At 39.2% G+C, this 22136-nt stretch overlaps 2 protein-coding genes across 2 annotated transcripts in view; one reads left to right on the forward strand and one right to left on the reverse strand.

Moving 5' to 3' along the window:
- Positions 1-22136, forward strand: part of LOC134541736 (serine protease inhibitor 27A-like) — a 325260-nt gene that overhangs the window by 120495 nt on the left and 182629 nt on the right. The window lies entirely within an intron of this gene.
- LOC134541518 (uncharacterized) lies at positions 804-20825 on the reverse strand. The gene is made up of 6 exons (XM_063385029.1): positions 20702-20825; positions 20289-20468; positions 19876-20055; positions 19463-19642; positions 18089-18485; positions 804-4009 (listed from the first exon to the last, which is right to left on the reverse strand). The coding sequence occupies exons 1-6, from the start codon at positions 20800-20802 to the stop codon at positions 2999-3001; spliced, it is 2049 nt and encodes a 682-aa protein (XP_063241099.1). The 5' UTR covers positions 20803-20825; the 3' UTR covers positions 804-2998.

Below are 22136 nucleotides of genomic sequence, written 5' to 3' on the forward strand. Positions count from 1 at the left end.
TTGTTCATTGATTGTTTGGCGCCGACTCAAAAAGGTTTATTTTTTGCTTTTCAGTTTTATTGGCGGTTTAATTGTTTTTATAAAAAGTTCTTATTAATTAGCAAACTAAAACAACAAATAACAACTCAAAACAACTTGAAACAGGTTAACATGGTGGTTGAGTTCTTATAGGCATATTACGTATCCTCCTGGAATCTAGTATCTCTGGTGCTAAATATGCATCATAAAACAAATCAAGTTTGCCAAACATTTCCTGCAAAAAGTCTTCGTCCCTTTCAATTCGCTCAATGGATATTCCAATAGGTGTCCAAACAACGAAGTCACAAAACTGTCTGTTTGTAACTGCGAGCTGCCCCTGGACCTGATAATGGTAGTCGTGTGTATGCTTCAGTTTAAGATTTCCTTCAGCGTCCAGGTTACAGAAAAATGATGGGTTCTTCAAGTTCTCTGCAGCCTTCGCGGGAGTTAGATCCCTCGCTCTGTAAGGACACTTAACCTCTACAATACCTTCAGTGCCAACAAGGCCATCAGGTGATCCACCCAGCCAACCTCTTTCTTGATGGACGAAGAGACCGCAGTTTGAAACACGGACATTATTTGCGGTCGCATACTCCTTCAGGGCGACCTCTTCGTTCAGAATACCATATTGTATGGCACTAGATGTGGGTTGAGAATACAAAATTTTGTTTACTAAGCTTGCTGTTGCCGTTCGTCGCTTACAGACAGCACCGAAGTTCGAAGCAGTGAGCCTCATTTTTCTTTCCCTAAAAAATGTAAAAAAATTTTTGTTTTAACCCCTTTACATTACTTTTTGAAACGCAAAGACTTTAAATATAAATAAAGTACCTTAGGAAAAGTAAATTGTGTTTATTATTATGAAGTTGAAAATAATGCAGACGTACCCGTGACATTTCATGCTGAAATCACAATAGCGCGAAAGGCGCAACACACGCGACGCGTATTTACCGAATAGAATTCTCGTCTGATCGGAAACTCCGTCGCGTCGCGTCGCATCTACTTCTGATTGGTTTGCTACAATATTCGCTTCGCGTTTGGTGTGCCGTTCGCGCTACTTTATCCCAACATCAACTGAAAGGAGTCATTTGTTTATGATCGAATTTAGCTGTATCAGAAAATTTAAAGTAGAATTTTGTGACCGCGTTTTCTCGAGGAAAATAATTTTTAATCTCTCTTGCAGTACGCTTCCTGCTTTATACCCGTACCATTTCTCCAGAGTGAAAATATTAAAGATGTTGTAATGGAAGATCGTGTACTACTTTATAAAACGGCTTTACCTAAGATGAAATGAGTATTCCATCGTAGTCATACTTTCAGACGTCATTTATCATCTATAAACACCTAGTAATCGTTGCAGCGCTGCATTACCAGAAAGTAATGTTTTCCAGACTGTCTCAAAGCCGACATGAATGTGCTCAGAAGAAATGTTATTTTGTTCACGACAAAATGACGTGTTAAGAAGTTGATAGATTATTGCACACAGAGTTCTTTCAGCGGTTTTGTTAAACCCTAAAAAACAAACTTTACTATTCACGTTATACAACATACGCCTAATTCCAATTGCAAAACGTTCCACACTTAATCAGTCACATGTGTCCTCTGCTTACGATCAATATTACTATTCACTTGTGTGGAGACAAATTATCTGTTTTTTTTTTTTGGTTGATTCTAGTTCCGTTGTTAATGTGTATTTCTATGTCAATTTGTTATTCAGTATCCCTAAACTAATTAAAAATAAACACGATAACCAAAAGAAATATTTTTATAAAAAAGTGATTAACTGAATGACATGTAATCAGTGAAATCACATTTATGATGCTTTGTAAATACCCACACAAGAAACGTTAAATTCGCAAGCCTACACTTCCCAAAACAAAATCACTTAATTAGCCGTGTTATATACATATGGTTAGGAAAATGCTTGTTTAAATATAATGAGCAATGAAACTGCTTCACTATATTATATTTTGTTCCAGCTTAAATGTGTCCTTACATGTCATTTACTACAATTTTATGTAAATTTAGATACAACCGTAACGAAATAAGCTTTGAATGGCAGGATAATCCAAATTTCCCATTTTCCTTCATTTTCATGGTTAAAATTGAAACCTTTTTTAACAAGGAATTTTGTTCAAAGAAATTATTTTATTACTAAGTTTAACGATGTTCTTTTATCTCACTTATACTTAGAGCCATTATTATTTCGCGGATTCCTTGAGTGCCAAAGTAAACTGGAAGTAGATGAACATCAGCTTCGCGTTGATGATTGGATGTAAGTTCTGACGACCCGCCCTTGACGATGCTAAACCAGTAGCAAACAAGGTGAGGAAGTCTTCATCCAATCACGTTCAACTCATCAAATCATGGGAAACGTACTGTCGACCATTGAGCACACTAAAATGGCTTGATTACGTATAGGCATATCAGGTCTACGATGGAGAGAAAGGAATCCGCGAAATAATCGTGGTTCTACTTATGCTGTACAATAGTTTCAGAACTAAAAATAGAAATTTTTAAACATATATTTTTCTTGGCAGCAAATGAAATGTACTGAGAACATGAAAAATATGATGTTTAACGCAGCACGTAGATGTATATTTTTCTATTATTCGCATACCTGTACCACATGTCATTGTTGCGCTGTCCTCTTGTGTGAATTTCAATTTCATTTCTCCTCTGGCGATTTACTGTTAGCTGCATTTTCAGGCGTGATATCATATTTTTCATTTCCTCCGCTGGGACATCTGGTAACTGACAGTTTTCACCATAATGAGGATTGGATATACTACTGTTAGCTTCCCCAATACTTTGCTTGTTTGGATGAAACTTGAGACATTTCCTGGCTGAAGACTTCTTGTTTAGTTTTTTTTTTATTAGGCGTTTTACGCATTGGCCTGGACTTTTTCCAACCTGAAAACATAAAATTATTAACTCATGCTGTTAAAAGTATTGTACATAAATGAAACAATGAAACATAAAGCTATGCCACAAAGGTTACCTTCTTTTTCCAAACTGTGTGGAGCCACGCGGGACCGTGCTGAAAACTAAGGCCAGCTCCATAGCACCTGGTATTGAACGAACCACGTCTGCCAAAGAAACTCTGTTTGCCATCATTAAATCTTGCTGCAAGATGCATGTAAGTTTCTGCTGCATTACTCGTCAAATTTTCCACAAGGCTGTCACTTTTTGCTGCCAGATTTCCTATAATTGAAATAATTCTGGCCGCTAAGTTACCAGGCGCTGTGTCCAAATCAGTGATGGAAGTAATGTTGGCTTTCGGGCAATTTTGAATTCTGCAGTTGCCATGGTTTCCAAAAACATGCTCTATAGTAGCTCGTATGTCATTCTTTAGAGAGCTGACGCTTGGACAATCTTTCCGAGATTCTTCGGTTATGAGATGACGTATTCTATTTTGGATGTGCTTCATTCTGGCTGGAGTTAAAATTTTCTTGTTCCCAGAGTTTTCTTTGGAGAGCTTCAGTAAGTGTTTGTACAATTTTTTTAGCAGATGGTTTGTGCACTCAATTTTAACAACTTTCAAACCATACGGCACACGTTCTACTATAGACTTTTGGACAGAGGAATCACCATCACCGATGTATTTAAAATACCGTAGACCATGGGTTTCTTCGCTGGCTTTGAAACCTTCCACTAGTATATCACTCTCCATGGCTGATGAACAACTAGACCAGTTTTTGTAGCAGATGTGTTTGGTAGGTTGTTCGTTTCTTTTTTCACTCAAAGAGCAGATACTGCAATATTTGTTCCGAATTCCTAGAAATAACATTTTACCTGTTTTTTTACCTATAATTATAGCTACGCCTGACTTAGCATTGTAGCTGTGACCGTACGAACGATGGCTCCATCCTCCATCTACTATAACAGTTATGTAAGGTATGCCATCGTCGTCAACGTGACCTTCTTCTAAGGCATGTAGATGCTCTTCTTTTGCAGCTTGTTCCATAGCCTCTGTCAACGATTCGAACCATACCTGTTTAAAGAAAATAATATGTTAATAAAAATATGCCAAAATACTAAGTTAAGATATATAAAACGGCCAATTGTTGAACCACTTTAATAGGTTACAAATATTTGTTAATCACTGACAGCAAATTAATTATTCTACATCTATCTTTACGGAATTTAAATGTCAGGCGTGACATCGGTAGTAGCACTGTCATTTAGTACTTTACAAATAAGTTCATGTTTCTAGCAGTATATGTTTTGTTAAATTGTAACAAAATAAAACAAAAAAATTCTTAAGTCCCTTAATTATTGATTTGTTTTGCATTTAATCCAATTCCCTATGAGTTGTAATGCAAAGACAACTTGATTGTAATAAGATGCAGTATCACCTTTACATCTGTCATGACATAAACTATTTATGATACAAGTGAATAACAAGTAACGTACATGAAATGTATTGTACAAATAAGAAGAACTGTCTTATATATTATATATAACTGCTATAATTAATACACGATACGATTTCTTTGTTTGGAGTCATTCATTTGAATATTTCATCTTCAGCATTACTTACATAGGAAATGGGTTCTTTCTGATTTACCCTTTTGCAGATAAACGTTATTATAAACTTAAGTGTCATAAAATATTAAATCCTATGAAATGTAACCCTCAAAATGGAGCAATACAGGAAAGAAATACCTAGAAACATGGGTAACACAAGTAGTTGGAAATGGGGGGTTCAAGCACAGGCGCAGGAGCCAGGAGCCCGCCATCTTGGATGACGTCATCGGCGGCCATCTTGGATGACGTCATCGGCGGCCATCTTGGATGACGTCATCATGACCTTTGACCTTGACCTTGTCAATCTATGCTAATCTATGCCAATCTATGCCAATCCGTATGCTAATCTATGCTAATCCATGCCAATCTACGCTAATCTATGCTAATCCATGCTAATCTGTATGCCAATCCATGCTAATCCATCCGCCATTTTGTATTTCTAGAAATTTCCACCAACTTCGAATCATGACGTCACCGTTGCACTTTGTGTCATGGGCGCCATTTTGGATTTGAATTTTTTTTTTCGAACTTTGAAATTCGATGTAAACATCAACCGCCATCTTGTTTTCGTCTGCTGGTGGCCGCCATCTTGTTTCGTCTGCTGCAGGCCGCCATCTTGTTTCCGTCTGCTGGAGGCAGCCATCTTGCGACGTCATATAGTTCTGTTGGTCGCCACCAGATAGCAGCAGGGATTATTTTATTTTTTTTCTTTAACTAAAATAATTTCAGTGACGAGGCTGGGATTCGATCCATGGGACGTGAAAACGTCCAGGATGTCGTGGTTACGAGGCGGACACCTTGACCACTAGACCACGAGACCAATTGGGATATGGTGGAATAAATAATCTATATATGCCACGTACTGACGTCAAGTTTTATGATAAAAGGGGGAGGGTGTCTTTGCCTTCCCAAATGCATGAAATTCAAATTATTATACCATCGCCATCTTTAATTCCAGCACAGACTACCAGATGGCGCCAAATTCAAATATTAGTTAGGGAGTCGGCAGGCAGGTGTCGCATGCCGCCATCTTGGTTCTCAAGTTGGCTGGTAGATGTCGCTAGTATCGCGCGCCAAATTCAAAAATTAGTTACCAGAGGCGCCGCCATCTTGGTTCTCAAGTTGGCTGGTAGATGTCGCTAGTATCGCGCGCCAAATTCAAAAATTAGTTGCCAGAGGCATCGCCATCTTGGTTCTCAAGTTGGCTGGTAGATGGCGCCACCGTCGCCATATTTTAGTTCATACAATCGATACCAGATGACGCCACCATCGCCATCTTTAGTTCCTAGTGTTGCTACCAGAGTGTGCCACCATCGCCATCTTTAATTCCTAAAGTTACCGCCGGAGCGCGCCACCATCGCCATCTTTAATTCATAAAGTCGCTACCGGATGGCACCACTGTCGGCCATCTTTAATTCAAGTTATTGTCGCCGGATGGTGCCAAGTTTGAATTTAAAAACCTACAAGTGTTATGCAATGTGTAACCAGTCGAGATAAGTTTGGAACCTGTAGCCATATTATTATTATTATTTATTAATGTATGTTTATTAAATATGATAGAGTATTTATAAAATATTGGTGTTGTGTAGAGTCTCTCTCTCTTCTCGTAGTGGCGGAAGACATCTCGAAGGTAGTGTTAGAATTTATGTATTAAAGCAATCACTCTAGCTGAGGAGACTAATAACTTATAGTTACAATTCAATAATAGCGGCAATTAAATGTTTTGAAATTAAAGCAAACAACGTAAATGTTAAACACATATTTATTTAAATCTTATTACAAACAGCAAGGGTTAAGAACAATCGATGATTTAAAAGAAGTAAATAACGAGTAATAAAATCACATAATATTCACACACTACACATCATAGTGACAAAGGCAACATTAACTCGAGACCCAATTATACATAGTAGTATGGGTGGTCGAATAGCCAGAATTTAAGTAGCTGAACATTACAATGAGCGCAATGGAATTTGCCATACAGTTTTATACATTTATCCAGGCGGTTTCCATAAGTCTTTAAAAGTTTGGACTACCACTTTAGTGGAGCGATGCTGTGAGACCCCAGAACTCGCTCGAAATATCCTGCACAACACATTCCAAAAACATGACGTAGCCTATGGTTGACGGCACAAACACCCTGAGTGGCTCTGCGTGTTTCCTCCTGCCCGAACACGCGCTGCTATGAAAGCCTCTTCCCGAGCACAGACGTCACTCCCGCAGCAGACAAAACAGGCGTATGCTACAGGAGCTAGAACAATTGAATAGCCAAATATATATTTAGACTACCCAACTTCATAAATGACATGAGATAATTCCTGTGCGATAATCATACTTTAAATGTTGTAATGTATGTATAAACAATAATCATGACTAGTACTTGAAAAAAAAATGTAAGTGAGGTGTTATTCACCTTTAGCGCTTCTCGATTTCTGTATCTGCTACCCACGAATTAAACTGAGACGGGAAACCCCACCATTTCACAAAAGACCGGCCATTTCTTCGTTTGAGAACTTTTTCCACCAAATATGTGTCCGGATACATCGTAGGCTGGATCTCTTCAGCATAGAAGCCACCACGAATAGGCTTGTGGTCCAAGTCTTCGAGGTAGTAGGTCCTGGGTTCCGATTCACGAACATGTGTCACACGGAAAAGTTCAGAACTCCAATTCGCTGTGAAACCTTTCTCAAAGACACCTTTCTGCTTGGAGATTCTCACAATGTCACCAACATTAGCTTTATGCTTGCGTGTATCTTTCTTCTTCGTGTTGGTGAATACAGTCCCAAGCAGACGATCATCCTTTACATCTTTAGGCTTCATTTTCGTGGTAGAATGCACTGTGGAATTATATTCACTTATAAGTTTCGACAAAAGATCCAACCATTTGTAATTACCATTAACTGTGAACTGACGCCACATCTTGGTGCGCAATGTTCTGTTAAACCTTTCTACTACAGAAGCTTTAACATTACTAAATGTGGAGTAGTGATTGATACCATGCTTTTTCATCAAAGCCTTGAAGGCTGCATTGTAAAATTCCTTGCCAAGATCTGTCTGTAGGTGTGACGGTATGCGCCCATCACGCAGAATGTCTGCCATAGCCTTGGTTACATTGGCTGCATTCTTCGATTGTACAGGTCTGGCCCAGGCAAACTTGCTATACACATCGATGACTGTTAGCATGTACTTGAAGCCCTTGTTTATTCGTGAATATGGAATCATCTCAACAAGGTCTGCCTGAAATAAATCATTAAGACCATACACTATAACCTTACGACGTTTGTAGTTCCGTCTTGCAGGAGCATGAAGCTCTCGGGCAATCCCAGCTTTACTCATGATATGTAACCTGCTTCACGCAGTTCTTCCAGAATAGAGAGTATTTCGTTATCGTGACCACTATGTCCGGCTGATTGTGAAGCCAGTAACAAGCGAAGTCGAGAAACTAACTCGTTTGGATCATCCCAGTAAATATAGTCTCTTTTGCGCTTCAAATCAAATGTTTTTTGCACTAGTCCACTACCTTTCCACTGCGACCCGATACCTCCAAACATGTGGTATATAATGCCGAATTTTGGATGTTCCAATGTCTTATACTGTCCAGTCAAAGCATTATTATTTTTAAAATATCCATTCGTGATTTCAAGTAAATGTCTATACTGTTTTAAGGCCATGTCGGAGTATACAGATGGATCTCGTGTGAATAGTAGTTCGTATAAGCCAGGTGCAGCCCGAAAAACTTCATCATTCACACGTACCTCACTTTTGGGGAGAAAGAATATTTCTGAATTTCCTATAAACCATCTGTTTTTGCGACGATATACTCCATATATGACATCATTTACTCTAGGGTTAAAATTACTTAGATATGTTTGTGCTTCATCGGTATTGGATTCGTCTGATGTAGTAGGTTCAGAATTCTGATGTTTCCTATACCATAGATTCAGTGGTAAATCATCATCGCTGCTACTAGATGTAGCCTTAGGTTGAGGGTTTTTAAAAGTAGATTGTAAGGGTTCTTGTTTCACAATGGGCACAGGTCCTACCTTTTCAAGTCGGGAAGTAATTGGTTGAAAAATAGCTTCATTGATTTCATTACGCTCTAGGCGAGCTCGTTTTGCTAATAAATATTTAGCACGTACATTCTTAATGACGTGGTCTAGCTTATCTGCCTCGAGCGACATAACTGAAGACAAACGAGATAACTGAAGTCTTATATAGCTCTAAACCCGAACCGATAAAAGTGAGGGCAATCGCACTTGTGTACCCAGCTTTACATCCTACGATGTCTTAGGCTTAGTACGGGGAGCTATTGGTTTAGGAGTCGCAGGCTTCGGTAGAGCTATTGGTTTAGGAGCAGCAGGCTTCGAACCTGTATTGATGAGAGAAAGTAATTTATGTATATCATTCTTCATGCTATCGACAGTGCGAGCCATTTGTGTAAACCGCTGAGTGTTATCTATGCTACTTACACTTATTGTCTGGAAAGCATCTGTTAAGTTTGATGTTAGCACATCTTTAACACTAGTCAAAATCGATTCACGCAACTTTCCTTCAAATGAAAAGAGCTTATTTTCCAACACCGAAGTAAACATGTCACTTAATTTTATTAGCATTTCAGAAAGATTTTTATTCAGTTGATCCACAGAGTGCTGCTTATTCGTTTCCATAGTATGCAAGTAGTTGGTAAGCTCTAATTGTACACTTCTCATGTTAGTGAGTGAGCTATTGAGTCCAGTAAACCATTGCTTCAACTCATCCGAAATGGTTCTTAAGGCATGAGTAATCAATCCGGAAATACCGTCAACATAGTTTTTATTAACAGCATCATCAGGATCTTTAGGTGTAGCCACGCGTTTCAAACGTTTACCATCCGCACTGCATTGTCCATCATATGTAGGAATCAAACACGACTCATACTGACGTTTAAGACTCCCACCACCAAACTTGGAGACGCTATTGTTCATTCTTCAATGATGCACAACTATGAAGTGGTCGAAACCGCAACGATATCGTCCTTTAAGTAGGGGACTGTCCTTTACAATCACCAGAAACCCATGCTCATGTTTCCAGCATAATGAGCACATATCTTTAAAAATATTAAATGCCATGTCTGTGTTTACATGATCATCATAAGCGTGACGTAAATTAAGTTCGTCCATGCGGAAAAGTACTATAAAATTCGCGTTATCGCGGAGCAAATGTTTGGGTATAAAGCTATATGTCTGACACAGGTATATGCAGTCTACCTTGGCATGTCTGCCCATGGAAAAGTACTCTTTAATTATGCCTTGCTTCTCGCACGCAACATCGTCGAAAATAATCACCGAATTAGGCTTCGCTTCGTCAGGGGGCACCACATTGGTATTATCGTTAAATGGAAAATACTCCACTCCTTCCACCGAGCGTAGAACATTGGCTAAGCGCAAGTACTTTGGCTGTTGTAGTGATTTCGAGTATAGGTACACGTTTTCGAACCGAAGACCGTTTGGTTCCTCTAGTAAACTCAGTAGTACACACGTTTTTCCGCAGTTGGATGGGCCTGCGATTATGCATCGAACAGTTGAGGGTAATAAAGACCCATGTCGCGAATCACAAGCATCTACTTCATCATCATTAGTGATGCATACTGGTAACGACTCGCTCTGTGCTACGAGCTCCATGACACTGAGTGTAAACCTATAAAACAGGCATACTTATAAAGAATACTATCAGTTCGTTGTTATGACTCGAGCAAGAAGGAAGGTACAGAAAGGTGGAGGGTTAATAAATTCTGTTATTAACAAGCTACCAATTGAACTACACCTGCCAGGATATCAATACTGTGGTCCAGGGACGAAATTATCGAAACGACTAGCACGTGGTGACTCAGGCATAAATTCTCTAGACAAAGCATGCAAGCAGCATGATATTAGCTATTCGCAAAGCAATAATCTAAGTGACAGACACATAGCAGATGGTATATTAGCAGACACAGCTGCGCAAATTGCAAAGAATTCAGGGACGAAATTCGGGGAGAAAGTTGCGGCTTGGGGTGTAAATAAAATCATGCGTGTTAAACGTAAACTTGGATCGGGCATAAGACACAAACCTATGAAGAAAAAACAGAATAGGAAAGCACCCATAAAGAAGGGTGGACTGTTGCCCTTTATTTTCCCAGCATTGGCTGCGCTAGGTAGTTTGATTGGTGGAGCTGCAGGCATAGCCAAATCTGTTAACACTGCTAAGAACCAGGTGAAATTGCTAAGTCAAAATGCTCAGCATAATGCTAAAATGCAGGCACTAGCACACATTTCAAAAAACGGGTCCGGCCTCTTCTTGCAACCTTACCCAGTGATGGGAGGAGGAGGAAGGCAGAAACCAAGAAGCAAGAAGAAGGGAAACAAGAAACAATAATAAATAACTTACCGAAACGACCTCTTACCAATGTAGACTTAAAGATAGCAATAAAAAAATTAAAATTTCCCTACTTTAGAGATGTGTTTATGAGGAACAACCTACCAAGAAAACCATGGCATAACGAATGTGCTATTATTAATTTAGATTCCTCTGAAGGCCCTGGAAGTCATTGGGTTTCCTTTAGCAAGAAGGGTCTGAATGTTACATATTACGATAGTTTTGGAGATTTACCTCCACCCCTGGAACTAAGACAATATTTGAATCCATCAAATATAACCTACAACTATACTAGGCAGCAGAGAATGAACTCATGGAACTGTGGTCATTTATGCATACAGTTTCTGCTCTCTGTATATAAGAAACACAAGTGAGAGTTTAGGCTCACAGTTCAAAAACGAGGGAAAGTGGCACCACATAGAGAGACGTAATCGTATAACCTGAAATGTCGATTACGTTAATACTAACGGGAAACAGTTCGGAACTATGTTCCACACACTTTCCTCCATTGGAACTTAGTGGTGGAGAGTGGGAAATGGCTCTTGTCGACTTTCACAGCTATAATAGCATTCCTAATGTACATGAAACAAACCATTATTTTCGTTATATCTTAAAGGGTGAAGAGCAGTCCCACGAGCTGATTCTACCAACAGGCAGTTATGAAATTGCGGACATTGAGATGTATGTGAAACAAAAGCTACCAGCTAACATCATCTTCACACTAAGAGGCAACCCCAACACACTACAGTGTGCAATGTATAGTGATGCAGCAATAGATTTTCGTGCAAATGATACTCTACGAAGCATGCTTGGCTTTGAAGCTGGAATCTACAAGGAAGGAATAGTACATGAATCAACACTGGCTGTGAATATCCTTCCAGTGAACGTCATACGTATTACAACCAATATCGTCGGCAACAGTTTTCTCAACGGAAAGGTAAACAGCACGCTACATGAGTTTGCTCCACTTGTACCACCCGGATATAAAATAACGGAACTACCAAAAAGTCTCATTTATACTCCAGTCACCGTCAAGAGAATACAGGAACTGATTGTGCGGGTTGTTGACCAGGACGGTTACCTAATTAACTTTCGAAACGAACAAATCACTTTACGTCTACATCTGAGGAAATATGGGCGTGAAATACTTTAATCTGTATAAAGGTAGGGGAGTGACGAAACCTAGAGTCAGTGGATCACGAGACCTCAAGCGACTAACACGTGTAAACGTACGCTTACTTAAGAATTTGGGGTATAAAGTTAATCAAAATGGCCGATAGTATTTTAGAAATTGAACAGCCGATACAATACGATGATGACATTACCAAAAGTGAATACCATTCTTATAGGCCATTCCTACATGGTCCCTATGAAGCAAGCTCTGAGGTAAGAATTTCAATACAAAATGCTGATATCTACACTCTAATCTCCAAGAGCATTCTACGCATACGTGGCACTTTCACCAAGGCAGATGGTACAGCACCGGATAATGCAAAAATTATAAACAATGGAATAATGCATATGATGAGTCGGATAGCATATGAGCTGAATGGTGTTCAGATTGATGAGTGTCGAGATGTGGGGACTGTATCTACCGTGAAAAACTACTTGTCACGCACAAGTGATGAAAATGGACTTAGTGAAATGTCAGGGTGGAGTCTCGAAGAGAACTACAGCCTTCCTGTTACTGCAGCTGGACAGTTTGAGATTTGTGTGCCACTAAACCATCTGCTCGGATTCGCAGAAGACTATAAGCATATTATCATAAATGCAAAGCAAGAGCTAGTGATAGTATTGGCAAATACATTTACTAATGCCATTGTAGATGTAAGTGTCCAACCACAACAAGTGTCATTAACTCTAAATAGCTTCGAATGGCTTGTTCCACAGATCACTGTTTCACCATCCCAAAGAACACGGCTTCTTCGACTGGTGGAGAAGGGAAAAAATATCGACCTAGCTTTTAGATCGTGGAGCATAGAATCATATCCTAGTTTACCACATGCTCAAACAATTTCTTGGAATGTGAAATCGAGTTTTTCCACAGAGAAGCCACGGTATATAATCGTAGCATTTCAAACTGCTAGACATAACACCATTAATGCTGATAAATCGAGATTTGATCACTGCGACGTAAAGAATATCAAAGTATACCTCAACTCAGAAAGCTACCCCTACATTGATTTAGAAAACAATTTCACTAATGGATATTACTTACTTGCATATAACATGTATGCAAACTTCCAGTCGAGTTTCTATGGACGGCAATGTGCACCGCTTTTGACTCCTCAAAGTTTCAAAGACAGAGCAACTCTGTTTATGTTTGATGTATCTCGCCAGGATGAAAGGATTGCTTCAAATGTAATAGATTGCAAAATTGAAGTTACAACTTCAAGGAACATCCCTGCTTTAACTCAAGCCTTTGCGATTATACTACATGATAGACTTGTATCGTATAACCCAAGAGACAAAACTGTTAAAATACTGACCTAGAAAGGATATTGGCTTAGTCTCGTCTCGACTGCCATGACGAAATGTGTAAACCTCCAAGGCTTCTCAAGTCAGTATGGGTTTATTATCAAGGAACTTAGCATTGCAGATGAAGAAGGAAATGTAATAACACGTAACTTTCAACCTCCATTTGAATGGCGATATCTCACCAGGAAGCATCAAAAAACAAATGCTTGGCTCACTAGAAATTTTCATGGTTTACATTGGGAACACGGACTCTTTCCTTATGCTTCAATACCCAACATATTGACAAGTCATCTGACCGGACCTGTATTGGTTGTAGGAATAGAGCAGAAACGGTGGCTGGCTAGCTTTTGTAAGCATCATGTGCTAATATTAGATGTACAAGCAGAATATGACTGTCCATCATTGAAAGAATTAAATAAATTGTACACGTGCAATAATACATGTCCAGGTCCGATCTCAAGACACAATGCAAGCATGCTTAGGGCTTGGATGGTTGATCACCGCGTTGGAATGTTGGAGGGCGTCAGCAAGGCGGTGGGGACAACAACGGAAGCAACGGTACATGTGACTGGACTGGAGGGGGGTCCTAACTGTATAAATTGACATCAACACCCTAGACACAGCAGTCAACTCATAGTCGAGTGGGTATAGTGCTGCTGCTACAAATTCAAGCAAATGCCGTTCGATCCGTCTGCAAAGTATGCGGAAGTAACGCCGGGATTTCGCCGTGTGAACTACATCACCGAGGATGGATACTTTCAACTAGAGGTCTGCAACTTCGGTCATCACTGGACCAGTGATTGTGACGAGGAGGCTCCGGACATCATCGAGACATCCTGCAACAAGGTAGATTGTGTCGTCCATTATCTAAGACCTGACAGTACATTCCCTACAACATTAGAAGCGCTTAAGGCTGCATCAGCGACTGAAACTATAAGCTCGGAACCAGACTATTCCTCAGTAAGGTGCGAGTTGCGGCGCAACACCGATCCGGAGGCAGTTATTAGTTGGAAGGAACAGTGTGACGGGTTTATTCACAACACCACCTACGTTAACCATCATTGGTACACATCCTGCAGCTTTCTACTGTGTAGACTCTACCGCTTCACACCCCTCAGTTAAATTTGTAAGCTAAGAAGCAATTTGAAGGTTCGTGCGGTTGTTATTATGTCTTCACGCTATGACAATGATTTCAACAGCTTGTGGCGGAATACGTGTGAATGTATTAGGACCATACCCTTAGAGGACATACCAAGTGAAGCAGAGGATGAGGAAACATTTCTACACAATTGGTTTGAAATCGAGTACTGCAGACAACATGGGCGACGCTGGTCACGTGAAGAGCCGTGGGGACGATCCCCTGAGCGTGATCGTTCGCCAATAGAGTCCGCACATCAAGTTTTTAGAGATGTACCTACAATTCAACCTGCTCGTGAACCAATGTTACCACCAATCATCGCTGTCGAACCACTGCCAATTGCATCTCGTCAATCACCTCCTACATCAATCAAAGAGAGACCGTCACCTCCATCAATTGTGGGGAGACCAGCACGGACATCGCATCTCATGCTAGGAGCAAATCTAACGTCTAACTTTATAAACGTAAGTGAATCAGCAATTAACATCTCATAGAGTATAGTATACAACTGAAAACAATTTTAACAATGGACTGTTCTAATAAATGCTCTACTCTATGGAATTGCATAACAGACATATTTATCCAAGTGATACATATATTTTTAAATACGACCCTCGCCTCGTGCGATGGCAGTCGAGCTGAAACTGTGGTGGTGTAAGGACCTACAGCAGAAGTAGTTAACCAAGATGTCTAACTTTCAACCGAACATGATATACTCCAGTGTAACGCCCGGTCTAGGTACTGTTGATTACAGTGAGTCTATCGACGGGGTTTTAAAACATTTTTCGGAGAGATGTGATGCTGTGTTTCACGTGAAACAGGTTTTAAACCCAGGACCTCAAGATACACCTCTAGAAGTTATCAACTGTCTGGGCTATGGACATTGTAGTGTGAATATGATGAGAGACGATACAGTTCTCCCTGCAACACCTGAAGAGGTTTTCGCACATGCATTCAACCTACCAGCTATTCGGTCACCACCAGCATCTGCATGTGGCCAGACTTCGCCAGTACAGACATCAACTGCCTGTACCCAGATGGGTGCTACATCGCCAGCACCTACTACATCAGTAGCAGTCCAGCCTAAACGCCGGCGTCAGCTTCGCCTTCCTACATCTCGCAAGAGTCGAACCCGAGATCTCAGTCATCTAGGTCCGATCAGTGAAGACACCACTCAAGTATGTTCCACAGAAAACACTAGTGATGAAAGAACTGATGAGATTGCCCGTGTAGCTGTACGTTCATTACTTCTGGAACTATTGAGCAAAGTATAATGTTATTTATATCAATTTTCTCTTTAATATGTATTTCAGAGTTTATTATACTCTATGTAACTTGTAGTTATGCTTAATATTTAGGTATTGGGTCTCGAGTTAATGTTGCCTTTGTCACTATGATGTGTAGTGTGTGAATATTATGTGATTTTATTACTCGTTATTTACTTCTTTTAAATCATCGATTGTTCTTACCCCTTGCTGTTTGTAATAAGATTTAAATAAATATGTGTTTAACATTTACGTTGTTTGCTTTACTTTCAAAACATTTAATTGCCGCTATTATTGAATTGTAACTATAAGTTATTAGTCTCCTCAGCTAGAGTGATTGCTTTAATACATAAATTCTAACACTACCTTCGAGATGTCTTCCGCCACTACGAGAAGAGAGAGAGACTCTACACAACACCAATATTTTATAAATACTCTATCATATTTAATAAACATACATTAATAAATAATAATAATAATATGGCTACAGGTTCCAAACTTATCTCGACTGGTTACACATTGCATAACACTTGTAGGTTTTTAAATTCAAACTTGGCACCATCCGGCGACAATACCTTGAATTAAAGATGGCCGACAGTGGTGCCATCCGGTAGCGACTTTATGAATTAAAGATGGCGATGGTGGCGCGCTCCGGCGGTAACTTTAAGAATTAAAGATGGCGACGGTGGCACACTCTGGTAGCAACACTAGGAACTAAAGATGGCGATGGTGGCGCCATCTGGTATCGATTGTATGAACTAAAATATGGCGACGGTGGCGCCATCTACCAGCCAACTTGAGAACCAAGATGGCGGCGCCTCTGGCAACTAATTTTTGAATTTGGCGCGCGATACTAGCGACATCTACCAGCCAACTTGAGAACCAAGATGGCGGCGCCTCTGGCAACTAATTTTTGAATTTGGCGCGCGATACTAGCGACACATACCAGCCAACTTGAGAACCAAGATGGCGGCGCCTCTGGCAACTAATTTTTGAATTTGGCGCGCGATACTAGCGACATCTACCAGCCAACTTGAGAACCAAGATGGCGGTGCCTCTGGCAACTAATTTTTGAATTTGGCGCGCGATACTAGCGACATCTACCAGCCAACTTGAGAACCAAGATGGCGGCGCCTCTGGCAACTAATTTTTGAATTTGGCGCCATCTGGTAGTCTGTGCTGGAATTAAAGATGGCGATGGTATAATAATAATTTGAATTTCATGCATTTGGGAAGGCAAAGACACCCTCCCCCCTTTTATCATAAAACTTGACGTCAGTACGTGGCATATATAGATTATTTATTCCACCATATCCCAATTGGTCTCGTGGTCTAGTGGTCAAGGTGTCCGCCTCGTAACCACGACATCCTGGACGTTTTCACGTCCCATGGATCGAATCCCAGCCTCGTCACTGAAATTATTTTAGTTAAAGAAAAAAAATAAAATAATCCCTGCTGCTATCTGGTGGCGACCAACAGAACTATATGACGTCGCAAGATGGCTGCCTCCAGCAGACGGAAACAAGATGGCGGCCTGCAGCAGACGAAACAAGATGGCGGCCACCAGCAGACGAAAACAAGATGGCGGCCACCAGCAGACGAATTTCAAAGTTCGAAAAAAAAAATTCAAATCCAAGATGGCGCCCGTGACACAAAGTGCAATGGTGACGTCATGATTAAAAGTTGGTGGAAATTTCTAGAAATACAAAATGGCGGATGGATTAGCATGGATTGGCATACAGATTAGCATGGATTAGCATAGATTAGCGTAGATTGGCATGGATTAGCATAGATTAGCATACGGATTGGCATAGATTGGCATAGATTAGCATAGATTAGCATAGATTGACAAGGTCAAGGTCAAAGGTCATGATGACGTCATCCAAGATGGCCGCCGATGACGTCATCCAAGATGGCGGGCTCCTGGCTCCTGCGCCTGTGCTTGAACCCCCCATTTCCAACTACTAACACACTAAAAAAAAAACCGCCAGCAAGATTATCATACACGATTCACGTATGCGAAAATATGTGTTGATTTCGTAGGAGGTCGAACTCAGTTCACGGTGGTGTAAGCAAGAGTCCTGACTGTTTAAACCGAGACCCTAATTTAATTAAAACAAAATATTTGAGGTATATGGGTGTTTTGATTGCTAAAGCATCAAATTGGCATCTCTGTAATGTTTTACCAAGATCTTGGAATATGTCCAAGACATGTTCAAGATACAACTTGTAATCTATTCTTAGCATTACCTTTTTTACATGCACTTACTTTTCCGATTTCCCGTTCTTCTTTCATGAACGTTGAGCTGCTTGCTGGTGGAATCTCCATCAGAGAAAATAATTGTTCTATTACTGCATGTCCTTTTCCACTCACTACTGTACCCCATGTTGCTGCAGTGTTTACTGTGTCACTGGGATCAGTATCAATAGATGTCCTGGCATCACAGGAAGTACACTTGAAATGTAACACACTTCTCAAGCCGATGCGTTTTTCCCCTGTATAAGTAAAATATCCTTTAATGCGAGCTTTGCATTCCAAATTGTGCTTCTCCAACTGTCTGGCTTTAGTAATGACATGACGTATGTCGCAAATTCTCCTTCCTTCAATGTTATTCAAGTTGCTGTCCTTGTCCCCCACTTCATGTCGTGATTCAATCAACAGTTCTCTGAAATAATACCGTATGGTTATAAGCACATGACAACATAGTGAATGTGTTATAACGTATAGTAATATGTATACATGTATATTGCTGGGAATATGTGGTGAGTAATCGCAATTTAAATATACCTAAAATATTGTTACACTGTTTTCGAAGAGTGCAGGTTATAAATTATATATTGCGGAATAACCATGCAATGCTTTGCTTTTCTGTGCTATTGTACCAGGAAAGATATGAAAAAAAAAGAAACCAACATGGGAAAATATAAAAAACTTTTATAAAGTAAAAATTCAAATAAATATTTGTGGATTACCATATCCAAAATCCAACGAAATCCACTTAATTTTTTACAATGCAATGACTAAAAAACCCTAACAATTAATATAATAAATAGTAAACGCTTCTTACAACCTACATGGGAAGACTTAAATTAAAGAAAATCAACTTTATCTTTAATAATTTAAAATTCACTAAAAAAATACACCCATTGTTTCTACTTCTTTTTCCGAAATTCGTTTTGGAAACACTTATAAAAATAAAATGATTTCAATCGAAAACGGAGCACTTCACAAGAAACGGTTGTCAAGGAGAAAAATTTAAGTAGGCTACACTATGGTTTCCATTGTAGCCTAAATTCTATTCGACCATAGTTCGACATAATATAAGCGCATGGTATTCCAGAATTTGTTCCGGAAATGCCAAAAATGATTGATATTCATTAATGTTTATTTACCAATTAATAATAATTTTGGAAACAAAAAAATTCAAGCAGCATAGGCCCACGAGGCATGTTTCACACATCTATTTGAGCAAATGATATGTTTCTACAAGAGTTAATTGTACCACAATTATCAAACTCTTATATAAAACTTAATTAAATAGAATGAAATACTGCTCCATTGCAATATTTTAAATCTCTCTTGTTAGAGATTTATACTTATCAACAACCAGAAAAATTAAACGCAGTAACGTTCTCTACTTACGGCAGTGGTGAAAGAGGAACTTCATGTGTAAGCGAAGGATCGTTTGCTGCACTAGGCTCGGTATATGCACTTTCAATAACGTTTATTTGACAAGTGTCCATATCCAACAATATCGATCCATCAGATCCTGTTGCGGCTACGTTACTTGGGTCTCCATTCTTTCTTGTGGGTGTAGAACTTCTGAAAAATGATAGCATGTATTTGCGTAAAGATGAATTATATAAACCCACCATTGTATGTGAAATGTATTTGACGCAAAAGAGAGTTTTCGCTCATGTAACAGCTATTTGACATTACCTTACAGTAACAGTAGCAAAAACAAGACACTGTAGACATTTCTTTTCGCTAATAGTAACTGAAATATGCCCTGTATAAAGAAGCATATGTAAAATACAGAAATATGTTGTACTTACGGCAGCAAATAACGAGAAACTTCCTGACTCGCTAAAGAATCGTTTGCTGCACTAGGCTCGGTATATGCACTTTCAATAACGTTTATTTGACAAGTGTCCATATCCAACAATATCGATCCATCAGATCCTGTTGCGCCTACGTTACTTGGGTCTCCATTCTTTCTTGTGGGTGTAGAACTTCTGAAAAATGATAGCATGTATTCGGGTAAAGATGAATTATATAAACCCACCATTGTATGTGAAATGTATTTGACGCAAAAGAGAGTTTTCGCTCATGTAACAGCTATTTGACATTACCTTACAGTAACAGTAGCAAAAACAAGACACTGTAGACATTTCTTTTCGCTAATAGTAACTGAAATATGCCCTGTATAAAGAAGCATATGTAAAATACAGAAATATGTTGTACTTACGGCAGCAAATAACGAGAAACTTCCTGACTCGCTAAAGAATCGTTTGCTGCACTAGGCTCGGTATATGCACTTTCAATAACGTTTATTTGACAAGTGTCCATATCCAACAATATCGATCCATCAGATCCTGTTGCGCCTACGTTACTTGGGTCTCCATTCTTTCTTGTGGGTGTAGAACTTCTGAAAAATGATAGCATGTATTCGCGTAAAGATGAATTATATAAACCCACCATTGTATGTGAAATGTATTTGACGCAAAAGAGAGTTTTCGCTCATGTAACAGCTATTTGACATTACCTTACAGTAACAGTAGCAAAAACAAGACACTGTAGACATTTATTTTCGCTAATAGTAACTGAAATATGCCCTGTATAAAGAAGCATATGTAAAATACAGAAATATGTTGTACTTACGGCAGCAAATAACGAGAAACTTCCTGACTCGCTAAAGAATCGTTTGCTGCACTAGGCTCGGTATATGCACTTTCAATAACGTTTATTTGACAAGTGTCCATATCCAACAATATCGATCCATCAGATCCTGTTGTGCCTACGTTACTTGGGTCTCCATTCTTTCTTGTGGGTGTAGAACTTCTGAAAAGTGATAGCATGTCTTTGTAAAAGTCAAATTCATATCATTGTTTGTGAATATAAATTCAGTTGATTATTATCCTAAAAATGTTATTAATAATGATATACAGGTTAAAATATTGAACCCCACTTATCTAAACACACCTTCCTGTGACTTATTAACACTGCGCCGGCCGGCAGTTTGTGAGCGAACGTCTTTTACCGCGCGCTCGTGCACTCATAAGACGCGTCTTCAACAGCTATGGACACGGAAACTGTAGGAGTAATTGAATTGTTTCTTTTTTTAAAAACAAATTCAATTCATTTGGAACATCTTTCTCGCTTTCTTCCCCCATCTATCTATAATAGCAAAAAACTTTGCCGCTGATCAACTTTTTGATGTTTCAGTTTGTGAGTAAATGCATTTCAGTATATAAATAAATTTATATAACTGAAACATTAAGAGTTTTTGTTTCGAAATTTGTTCGGTGGCGTCCTAAGACATGAATTTATCAACGAAAAAAATATGGACTAAATATATATCTGTAGGTTACCTTTTTATTGATGTGAAACATTTTGGAATACTTCGGAACAGTTCGCAATGAAGAAGTTAGGTTTTTTAATTTTTTCGGACACTTGAAATGTTATTAAGTATGCAAAATATGCATTGGCTGATGCGTATTTCGATGCTGTACAATATGCAAAAAAGCTTGGTCCGAAAAATTAATTTTTTTTTTCGTATGATATTTGGCAACAACGCACGAATAAACAAGGACAGCGCTAACGGCAGTTGGCGTGTGTTAGAGAGAGAGAGAATGCTCCCATTTACTTCCACACTGCAATCTAAGAGTGGGATGCTCTATAGCGTTACAAAAATTTTCACATTTGAAAGTTTATGTGATTACTTGCGTGGCTAATACTTACAGGCGCATGAGCTGATCAACAGGAAATTTTAAATCGTCGCTAAAATGACTAAAGTGCTCTGTCACATGCACGTCACCATCCCTAGGAGTTGAAGGATGTTTTGTAGCATCGTCGGTTTCCACTTCAGTGTATTCTTGGGAGTGCAGAATAGCATTTCTTTCGTGACTGTGGAAAGAAAAATATTAAAGTGATAAGTTTGTATTCGCCCAATAATGGCGTGTTACAGAAAGCCAAAATGTTTTCGTTTCATTTAAAAAGATCAGTTCATGAATGATATTCTCGTAAATAAAAGAAAAAAACAAATGTGACGATAGTTAACAAGTCTGTGTTAATAAATGGACGTCTTTTAATGTTA

Source organism: Bacillus rossius, assembly GCF_032445375.1.
Source record: "Bacillus rossius redtenbacheri isolate Brsri chromosome 4 unlocalized genomic scaffold, Brsri_v3 Brsri_v3_scf4_1, whole genome shotgun sequence".
Taxonomy (NCBI): domain Eukaryota; kingdom Metazoa; phylum Arthropoda; class Insecta; order Phasmatodea; family Bacillidae; genus Bacillus; species Bacillus rossius.

Bases quoted from the DNA above. Each gene is read 5' to 3' on its own strand.
- LOC134541518 (XM_063385029.1), bottom strand. From the start codon at position 20,802: ATGGACACTTGTCAAATAAACGTTATTGAAAGTGCATATACCGAGCCT. The intron at 19,643-19,875 runs GTAAGTACAACA...ATCATTTTTCAG, and splicing joins GTTTCTCGTTATTTGCTGCC to AAGTTCTACACCCACAAGAA. The intron at 18,486-19,462 runs GTAAGTAGAGAA...GTATTATTTCAG, and splicing joins GTTCCTCTTTCACCACTGCC to AGAACTGTTGATTGAATCAC.